This window comes from Carassius carassius, chromosome 35 (assembly GCF_963082965.1).
Source record: "Carassius carassius chromosome 35, fCarCar2.1, whole genome shotgun sequence".
In the NCBI taxonomy this organism is placed as follows: Eukaryota; Metazoa; Chordata; class Actinopteri; order Cypriniformes; family Cyprinidae; genus Carassius; species Carassius carassius.
The window spans coordinates 19,584,262-19,595,443 of NC_081789.1; the positions used below are offsets into that span (position 1 = coordinate 19,584,262).

General features: G+C 35.2%; 2 protein-coding genes across 7 annotated transcripts in view; one reads left to right on the plus strand and one right to left on the minus strand.

Moving 5' to 3' along the window:
- The first annotated feature begins 546 nt into the window (after positions 1–546).
- On the plus strand, positions 547–10,473 carry LOC132116171 (small muscular protein-like). Of its 4 annotated transcripts, none has more exons than XM_059524825.1 (5): positions 547–606; positions 4,584–4,648; positions 6,816–6,902; positions 7,681–7,815; positions 9,254–10,473. In XM_059524825.1, exons 2-4 carry the CDS (start codon positions 4,610–4,612, stop codon positions 7,804–7,806), a joined length of 252 nt encoding a protein of 83 aa, XP_059380808.1. In that variant the 5' UTR covers positions 547–606; positions 4,584–4,609; the 3' UTR covers positions 7,807–7,815; positions 9,254–10,473. The 4 variants fall into 4 exon arrangements, with proteins under 4 accessions (XP_059380808.1, XP_059380807.1, XP_059380810.1 ...); XM_059524824.1 differs by lacking the exon at positions 547–606 and adding an exon at positions 1,065–1,190; XM_059524827.1 differs by lacking the exon at positions 547–606 and adding an exon at positions 2,410–2,575 and having other exon boundaries at positions 4,587–4,648.
- The window catches only part of LOC132116168 (connector enhancer of kinase suppressor of ras 2-like), a 95,015-nt gene continuing 89,902 nt past the window's right edge, over positions 6,070–11,182 (minus strand). The window contains exon 21 of one of the 3 annotated variants that reach the window (XM_059524818.1): positions 6,070–6,864. In XM_059524818.1, coding sequence (XP_059380801.1) covers positions 6,823–6,864 — 42 coding nt within the window. In that variant the 3' untranslated portion in view covers positions 6,070–6,822. The remainder of the gene's footprint in view (positions 6,865–11,182) is intronic. The other 2 variants (XM_059524819.1, XM_059524821.1) reach the window with 2 other exon arrangements.

An 11,182-nucleotide genomic window follows, 5' to 3' on the forward strand; every position in this document is an offset into this window, starting at 1 on the left:
GCCCACTGCTCTGGGTGTGTGTTCACAGTGTGTGTGTGTGTTCACTGCTCTGTGTGCGTGCACTTTGGATGGGTTAAATGCAGAGCACGAATTCTGAGTATGGGTCACCATACTCAGAATGTGAATGTCATGTCACTTTCTTCTTCTTTCTTCACTTTCATAAAAGAGATGCTGCTAGTTTCATAATGCCATGTGTCCATAAGGAGGGATACTTATAAAATAGACAACAGACACTCAAAGGACTGTGTCATTCTGCTAATATTCCACTCACTTCTATGACCTGTTAATGAAATTCAACAATATTTGTACTGTCCAACCATGCATTTAGCCACTTTCAAGTTGCACTGCAATAGTATATAAATGTTACATGCACATTAAAAAGGATTTAATAATTGTGTTTGACCTGTAGTATATGTGCTGACTGGCAGGATGAGCAGGAAGTTTGTGACGCCAGGTAGAGGGAGGAGAATTCAGGTGAGGATTTGCATAGCTCTGCTGTCTGTAGAGGACACCTTCCCCATCAGCTCTGAGCTCCAGTAAAGGTTTATGCTCAGCAGTGAAGGAACTGAGTGAGCAGGATTACACGTCAACTACTAGTGGCACCAGGTAAGGACAGAAGATGCTTTAACAGTCTTTAATATTCCATTTTATGGTTTTAGTTTGATATTTAGCCTTTCAAATAGTTTAGTGTATTAGGCTCAATCACGTTTAACATTTATGCATTCGGCAAACACCTTTATCCTTGCAAGTGGAAGTATATAAAAATATATATTATACCAGTCTGTGCGCTCAAACCCAATGATTTTAATGTCTCTATAGCACCAGGTTCTGTTTAAGGAATCTACTTTTCCAGTGAAATTATGTGCCACTTCCATCGTTTGTTTATACCTGTTCACTTGTGGGTCAAAATCTGCCTAGTTTAAGATCTGAAACTCCTCTAAACTGGCAGTGCTGCTACCACTGGGAATGGGTCGTCATGTCAAACTGTGGCCCAATCAGATTTATCCCTGGGCTCTGCGTGCTGGAGCCTAAATTAGGTCATGATCTTAATAAGTATTGCTCTGTGATTCTCTGACTGCGTGTAAGAGAGCAGAGGAGGACCTTACAGAGAACAGGAAGGGTTTTTGACTGGTCATAGTAGAACACAAAAGCAGTGAGGAGGTGTGGACCTCACGCTGGCAGCTGAACAGGTAAGGGCACCGTGGGGTCACGATATCAGTGTCATGTGTCGTGAAAAGGTCAAAGTCTATTCATCTATCACCAGTCACTCTTTCTGAACTCTGTTTTCTTCCATTTTCATTATGTGATCTACAGTAGTAATGTTATAATTTGTACATTCTCTCTTAGGTTCAGGCATATTGAGGACATTGCGATCTGGGTCTCCTAAATATAGCACACATTTATACATATATGCAAATATGCTTGTACACAAACTTGGTGGCAATTTAAAAATGCTATTTTAAATTTTACATCAATGCTGTTGTAATTCTGTGTTTCTGGTGGGCACATCAAGTTTGGATGACTGGGCAAGTTTTATTTTATTTTAAGTTTATTTATTTATTTATACAATTGATATAAAAAACAAGATTATATATAAATATATATAAACGAGTTTTTCCATATATTGTCATATGTAATTACTAATTAATTGATTAATAATATAAATAAACATGTTTTATGAACATTTGAATAACATAATAAATGATATATTCAGTATATTATTTATTTCCCGGGAAATGTATTCATATTTCTTCTAAATAAATAAAATAATTTAATATAAAATGTATTATAAATACGAAATAATATGAAATAAGTTTATTGTATGTGTATATGTTTATGTGTGTGCGTTAGATAGACAGATATTTTTTATATTATTATTATTATTATTATTTATCATTAATTTTTAAAATTTCAAGCTTGTATTAACATTAAATAAATATTTTGTGTATTAAAAAAAATGTGTAAAATATGAATATCATCGCCAATTTTTCAATAATACAAATTAATAATTTTTATGGATATAAATAAATAATCATGTTTTTCAGCATAATTTTAAAATTGTCCGATGACCATCTTGTTTAAATGGTAACAAAAATATCTTAACATTTGTATGAAGGACTCACATGACCAGGGTAAAAATTTTTACATAGAAATAGTGCTTGATATCTCTTATTAAAAACTTGCATTTGTTTCCATGTTTAAATTACAATTTAAATCCCAGATCCTCATGTTTGGACCCTACTGCGTATGTCGTAACAGGACCGTGAATGAGACTCTAATGGAGCTTATATAGCTTCTGTGAAGTGAAGAGCCAGGGTGGACAGAAAGCAGGTCCCCTCTGTGTATCACACTACTATTTATAGTGTGAACAAATCCAAGATATGAGCGGAATCCCCTGCTCCTCTATATCCTGGAGTGAGGGACAGAAAGAGAGATAGAGAAAGTTTTGAACAGAAACAGAACCGGACCACAGAAGTCAAGACCTCTTTAGTCCATTAAGGGAAAGACAGAAGAGAGAGAGAAAGATTGACATTTGTCCTGTCTGTCTCACAGCGGTTTACTGTTACACCAGCAGGTATGCAACTTTTGAGGACAGAGGGAAGATGTGTATGTGTGTGTGCGTGTGTGTTCATCTGCATGTGTGTGAAAATATCAGTGTTAAGGTCGCAATCGATACATTAGACTGCTTTTCTTTTAGGTAAATTATGCCAAATATTATCATGATGATATAATGAGACCAATATTTTTTTTAAAATCAGAACAGTTCAAAGTTTGACCTTTTTAGACTGACCTTTCCTTTAGCTTCCTCTACACTCATTCTTACTAATTTCATATGTTTTATGTATATGTTTTGTTTGCGTGGGACTCTGTGATAATGACTCAGGTCTCTGGCAGGATTCAGGCCTACATAACTCATTCTAAACCAACAGGCTGGTTACCGTAACTGTATTTTTACATAAGCATTAGAATTCCGTGATGATACACATGTAAATTATATATATTTTTTTCTATCTTGTGGTTTTGGCGCAGGACAGTCAGATCGCATCTAAACATAGGATTGTGATGACGTTTGATGGTTTACATAATAAACAGAATAATACATTCAATGAATTTGATGAACAAACCATTAAACCTTTTGTTAGACGTTTTGACTATCAAATACACTTTTTTTAATGAAAGAGAAAATCTTGTCAGACCGGTTGGAAAGGTCTAGAACTTCTGGGAGACTTCCAGTCATAGTGGGAATTTAAATGCAAATAAACTGTGCCTGTGAAACCATTGTGGGAGTTTTTGAAGATGCATTATTCAGTGTGATATTTTATTATCTGGTGGGGTTTATGATACTCTAGGTGGTTAAATTTAGAGTTTGAGATGGGAGGTAATAAATCTAGAATGTTAAAACACATTTAGTTTGATCTTTGACTGATATTTTGGACATTGAGGAGTTTAGAAGGGTATTTTGGAGGAGTGTTGGAAAGCTGCTCTGCTGCTCTTTGAAATGTAAATTTAGCTCAACACTCTGCAGCAGTGATGCACTGCTTTTAATTTGCAAACAACATCCCTCATTACAGTTGCTAAGGTTGTGAACCCTACCAATCCTAGCTGCCCCACTGAGACCTGTATTAAGTTAAAAAAGGAGGGAGACATTGAAAGACAGAAAGTATTGATATATATGAATATTGCAGATGCATTACCGTGCATGCTGGCTGTAGTACTCAGGAGGGTTTCTCTTATATCCCATGTGTTCTCAACGGGACGTTCCATCAGCAGCATAACCAAGCAAATTACGAGCAGAAAGCTCCCTACGAGCACATAATCAAAGCTCATCTGCCTACAGCTGTGCTCATTAGGACACTGAATGATTTGACATATTTCCGAACAGCTTCCTGTCAGAGACACAAAATGAGTCATTCAACATGCAGTCTCCTGTGTAGTCAAGTATGTAAATGTCTTTTTTTAAATTTCCCTTCAGGTCATTCTTAGGAAATGCTGCTTTCTCATTGCATGTCCCCATTAGTTTTATAGAATAACATTAATAAAATGTTGTGCTGTTATAAGAAAATGATCTGAACTGTCACCAACCAAGCTTAGATACACCCAAATATGAAGGTTCACTACAAACTCCAATTGTTTCACTTTGAATGTATCCCATAAAGTGTTTGGAGAATAATCGGAGACAAAATTCCTACTTCAATGAAACATTTCTGATTTTTTTTCACTATCAAGTCTCTCTGAGCTATTAATGAGCAGCTATTTATTTATTTACAATATCAGCTGACATTACACTTTATGTTTCATATCCAGTATAAAGAGTGTGTAGGTGTGTGTTATCCCAGCCCTGTTCTCTCCATGTTAACATAAATGATTCAGGGGTAAGAGCTGCTACCTGCTCCTCACTTCAGGAGTCACTAAGCAACTGAAAGACTATCCACGGGCACCTGAAAGCCGCAGGGGGGCTTTACTTTTTTCTCTCTGTAACATACATATATATAGCTGCAGACAAAATACATGCATTCAAACCCACACCGGGCCGCTCTGTTTATCTGATCAATGCATTCGGTCTCTTTCTGTCTTTTCTACAGCAGGAACGTGGACACAACTGCACAGAATGTCTAAACAGCCATCGACCAATGTAAAAGCCCTGCAGGTGAGTATTGTGTGTTTTTTATGTGTATGTAATTTAAGAGTAGTGTACAGTGTGAACTTCTTTTGGACTTCTGTATTGATTTGTATCGGCCCTCAGACGGTTCCCAGTGTGCTTTTCTTTGCTCAAACACACTTAAACATGTCGACATTAAATATTTTATTCTGAAAAGTCAGTTCCCTATTTTGAATACTGAGTAAAAACATTTGAATGTACATTGCATTACAACACTCACACAAGGCCATTCACAAATACTTGAAATACATTATGGTGTTGATGTGTGTCAAGCTTTTTTCTTCTTGATAGGAAAACATTTCTTTTCCAAACAGAAACTTTTTATATAAAAATAGACTTGTTTACTTTAATTAAAGTCCTTACAGCCATTTTCCTATTGCTAACCGGTGTTTACAGCTGAAGGGAAAAACTATGTAAACCCTGTGGGTTTTGCATAAATTGGTGAAAATGTGCTCTGAATTTGAAGTTTGCTTAAATAACCGCAAAAGATGATATATTTTTATTTTACACACTGGCAAACGTATGTGAAAGTATGTTTTAATATCTGCTTAAATGTTCTTTGGCAGCATAAACCTCTATAAAATGTTCCTTTGTGTTAAAAAAAGAAGAAATGAAAATGTATACTTTTTTTGTTTTTCTATTGATATGACATAGTTGAAGATTAGATCAAGTTATGACTAATTTATACTGAAATCCATAGTGTTCACATACTAGTTTTCCCCACTGTAACTATACGTCTGGCTAGGAGCAATAACGTAGACAGAAAGAAAGATTTTCAACAGCTCACCACAGTTTAGAGAACAATTTTTACAAACACTGAACACTTCAGCCAAAAATAGACACCTTTATCTTTCCATAAAAACTCTCCAGATACACATGAATCCATAAAAAGCCCAAGCATATGGAAGATATGGTCTGTCAGAGAGCACAGATAGAAGAAGACTGGTCATGCATGCAAAGACAGGAGCACATGGTCACTACTGTACATCCTAAAACAGCCAACAATCAGATTTCGTCTAGCAGCCTATACAGAGGGAAACTCAGAGAAATGAAAGAAGAAGAAACTCAAGGGTTTGATGTACTGGACCATGAAGTTCATGCAAAACTGTAGTAAAGCCAAATCCATAAGAGCGTTCGGGATTGGTTGAGAGATGTCACATGCTCTACTCAAAACACTAAATTGCAAAATTGTAAACTGAGGATTTGACCTTGTGTGACTAATAGAGCAGGACAATAATTTATAAATTTATAAAAGTTTGCGGTTTTACATGGAAATTATCACATTAATTAAAATGAAATAGAAAGTCAATTTTGCAGATTATTTTTATTATAATTCAACATTTTCCCCTCCAAATTCCCATTACCATCATGCAACAAAATTTCCATTCTCTTTTCTTTACATGAAAATATATTTTATATTATATATTTAGAGTATATCCTTTTATATTTATAATTAAATAGTATTACATTTAATAAACAAAATATAGTTATTTAATAAATAAAACAGTTGGATAACAGTATTAATGACTTAGGGGGAAATGTAAATACTTCTACTAATCCAAAATATAATTTCTTTTCTTTTGATTTTGGGGTAAAATGTGACCTGCTTTCATGAGACTCACCAAAATCATAGGATGGTTGAGAAAAAAAACAATAGTAATATATAAAAGAAGAGACGTGGCAACAATCCATACACTTTCCTTCTAATGTATAGCTGTAAACACGTTTTCCATTTTCACTTTTGGACTTTGTTTTTGTAATACATGCAGCGTTTAGAAGCCACATAATAAAGACCGGGCTAAAAAAGACAGGCTGTCCGCGTCGGGCCTCAGCAAACAGAAGGATGTCTGTCATCTCACTGTTTTATCTATGTTGCTCGCAGCTCATTTTCATACAGGCACTTTGCTCTTTATGAAATACAAACTCCAGCAGGAAGACACGTCCAGCAGGTTTTGTGGAAAGGTTTGGTTTCGACAACTACGCTTGACCATTGCACAACATTACATGAGCTTAAATGACTTTGGTACTCTGGTGATTGGATTATAGACGCGGTTGCAGGAGGAAATGAACTGTGTCAGGGGTGTTCACCTCAGCGCTCTGTGAGGTGTAGCAGCGATGGTAACTGTCTCATTGGATTTTCTTGTCTGTCTCAAAGGCCAACCTTAATATTCCGATGGGGGCTCTGCGTCCTGGGGCGGGACATCCTGTGAAGAAGAGAGAAGATACAGTAGATGCAGAGGAGGTCAGATTCTGCTGGAAGAAAGCTCCCATACACACATTTCACCATTTTATAAATAAACAAATTAGACACACATATGTAATCCTGTTACCAGATCACATTTAAATGTAATAATAAAATATTTATTATATTATTTGTATATAATAAAAAAAAGTTAATGGTACAATATTTTCAACATGAACATATCCAATTCTACAATAGAATTGATATTATTTATCAGATCTGCATTATTCCTATTAATGATTCTCATTAGAATATTATTAATGTGATCCAGTACTTTTTAACATATTTTAAAATCAACACAATTACTATCATTCAGTAGCCAACTAAAAAACTATTTTAATACAAACATTTTGCACACGGTAATGAAAAGCAATGAAGTTGGAAAGAAAGAAAGAAAGAAAGATTTTTTTATTACTAAATAACAACATACAGATTATGTTCATTGTTATTGATGTGCTAATTGATGTAACGTGTGGACAATTTTTACTGTTTATTAAAATGTCAAGTACTATAAACTATTTAAATATGCTTTTCTTATATTTAGTAATAAGAAATGTGCTTAGATCTGCTTTTTCAATCACAAGAAAACAAAACTTAAAAAAAATTATTTATATCACACTGTGCTCCTCAAATAAGCTTTATTTTAATTTGTTTATTTTATGTATTTAAAATTAAGTTTTTTTTTATTCTACTTATTATTTTGTGAGTAAAATAGGACACATTCTTGAGATATTATGTGAGGGCCACTCAGGTATATCTCTCACAATTGGTTTCATAGGCATCCTCAGTGACTCCAGAGGAGAAAAAGGCCCTCCCTGGTGGCGTGAAACTACCAGGCCCCGCCGTTGACCTTTCTGAGCTCCAGAACGTAAAGAGTGAACTCAAATGGGTCACCAAGGACTAAACAACACAGGTAAATCTGATAGTCAAATACACACTCACACCCCTTTTTTTCCATCTAACATTTTTGGTTAGTCAAAAAACTTTGCTGGTAGTCAATCTTATGTACACACAACACGAATGCGAGCAGAAACCAGGGGCGGAGCCAGGGGGTGGGGGTGGGAGAATGTGCCAAATGAGCTTCAGTAGTACAACAGTAAACTGTGGTCTGATGAGATGTTGTTAGTCTATATGTGAGTAAAACAAACTTTCCTCTCTTGACAGCTGTTCTACCTTTTTAACTTTACATGAATATAAGGTGCACGCTCTATATTGCATTATCAAAAATAAAGCTAACAAGAAACTATGAACATACAATGTAGTTCTGTCATCAGTTAAGTCATGAAATTACCAAAAAGGCAATTAGTGCATTTATTTATCTCTTAAATGCATGTACAAAAATATTATGCAATTGGAGATCATAATATACAATATAGGCCTTCACAATAAGGTACAAGTTTTTTTTTTTTTTTTAATTGAATGCACAAGTAAATAGGATCACAGTGCACTTATACTAGAAAATATGCACTATTTTTTATTTTGTAAAGTACAAACAAAAATTTTACTATTTAAATGCATAAAATAACAAATTTTACATTCTGGCATTTATGTGCTGTTGACTTCTGTCCTTTTTTTAATTAACCAATTCTTATCACTATCTGCATGTCTCATCAATGAGTATGCAATGATGGAGAACAAGCTTTTGGGGGTTTTGAGAACCAGAACCAAGCTGACTAATCAATAAAGCTATAGTGAGCTAATTTATTAAAATACCTGGAAGTGAGGAATAATACACAAATTGTCATAGTCACTCAGCATTACTTTATCTAATTTGCAAATATCTCAAATAATATTTAGTAGAATTTAATTGTATCCAGTTGTGTTTTAGGCACTAAAAAGTCCAATACTTTATAGTCAATCACATTTTTAAATTAAATTAATGAAGATTTCTGTGTCACCCCAGACTTGTTGCTAGCCCCTCCCTAGCCATTCCTATAAAAACATCCCATCTCTGCCAGTGGCAGAAACAAAAGAGCAATCATTTTTCTAAATGCGTCACATCACTGAAATCATCTAGAAAGGCTCCATGCTGTTTACACAAATGGCCACATGGTGTCAGTAGCTATAAAAGTAGTTTGCACATATGTTAGTGTGCATATGTCAGGGCTGGAGTGTGTAAAGGGGTAAGAGCGTGAAGCAGGCTCTATTAATACCCTACAGATCAGTGGGGCATTGAAAGTTTGTCTTTGTGCAGTCCCAGCATGCCTCACCAGACCTTCCAATTATAGAGCAAAACATGCTCTGTGACCCACTCTACAGAATACAAACAGAATTTGCTATGCATACTACTTTGAGATTACATGTTTTTAATGCCAGTGAACCCATTTAACTAATCCTTCTCATCTTCACAGGTGACTCCGTCCCCAGTTTTTCCAAGGCTTTGGTTACTATCTCCATCCAATCAGGTTCATGTATTTACCACAACTCCCAGAGAATTGGTTGCAAAGAAATCAACGACAAGCCTTAATGATGACACTACCTACTGACCCGAGAATAATGGATTATATATCATAGCAAAGACTGATGGGAATTGAGCAACTCGAAGCTCTGAACCAGGGTTTAGTCTGTCTAAAATAGGTCACCACTTTTTAAACCTCCCTGTATGCTATTCTGTATTTTGTTTTAAAACTTTTGTTAAAATGTTTAACTTAAAGGGATAGTTCACCCAAAACAATGCATATTCTGTCATTTATATTCTGTCATTTACTCACCCTCACTGGTAAACTATCCCTTTAAAGTTTGATTTTATAGAAGTTCTGTGTTCTCCTACAACCATAAATGAATCATAAAACAGAATATATGAGACTGAAGACATTAGCTAGTATGATTCATCTTAAATTTCCTCTTTTCTCCTTAAAAAAAAACAAAAAAACAGATTTTGTCTTAAAACAACTTGAACAAATGTGACACCATAAAATTTAATTTCTTTTAATGTATTTTATGTCTAGAAGATTCATATGCAAATATTTGCTATAAATGTTTTTAATTAGTCAGAATGTCATGCATTTCATTTGGCCAAGTTTCCTTTGATTGACAGCGCTACTTAAAATGTCTCATGCTGCAGGCTTGTTTTCACTCCCTACACATCTCTTTCTTTATCTATGGCTTTGTTCTTGTGTGTTGCAGTACATGAGTAGGCTGTTGCATAATAAAACATGATTTCACGTTCTCTTGAAGAGCAAACCCGTAGGAGGAAGCCAGCACTTGTTATCCTTGAACAAATAGAACTGGATTTCAAATGTCGCACCATTGGTTTGTTATGTACATAAACTGGGATCAGTTTAACAGTGTAAAGTTGCTTTTCTCCTCACTTGTAAATCACATCATATTTGTCTGTACTGCTCTATGATCTAGTTTAATAGCAGCAGGTGTCATGACCTTTGAGTGAAAGTGTCCTTATTAAAGATCATGTATTGCTCCTCAGTCTGCATTAAGAGCTGAGAAACACATGCATATATAATTCAGATAAACTGTCTACATTCCTTCATTTGTAAGGCTTTATTTTCTGCAAGGCTGCTTTGAAAAAATGTATGTTGTGAACTGGATCATGAAATGAAAGACAAGCAAACAAGTTTCCAGTGTAAATTGAAATACATTCAAACCTGTTGGAAAAGCTTCCCAGCCAGGATGCACCTCATGGACGAGAGTATGAGAGACTGAGTACATTGATATAACAGGACTTAGCAATCATGTGGAATTGGAATGGAATTTTTTTTTTGGGGGGGGGGGGGGGGGGGGGGGGGGGATTAAGCATCTGGCAGTGGTGTCTGGAACACAGAGAGAGTGAGCAGCTGTCTAACTAATCAACAAAGCCTTCATAATTCCCTTATTACCCACAATGCAATGCTCTGCATTTAGTTCTTGCAGCCTTTAGTTCTTGAGAAGCTCGAAATACCTAAACTTCCATTGATTTTTTTTTTTTTTATAGTCTTCTTTTCTGCTACCGTATGCTTTCCATTACACATTTTGGATTGTATATCTATGAAATGTGTGTTAATTCAAAGGAATTTCTTACCTGTAAGCCTTATATACACCAGATAATATCAAAATAGTTCACCATGACCACCATAGCCAAACAAAAACTCTAACAGGAAGAACAGACACAATTATAATTAGAACTGACACCATTTTGGACGGATGGGTAAAAACAGGGAGACCAGAGAGTCTGAAAGTGACTGAAAACATAAATCAGTTGTATCAGAAATTAAGTGCATCCATCAGATTTGAAATTTTTCATTTAAATAGTAAATATAGATTTTGTAGTGGCAGATGAGAGCATG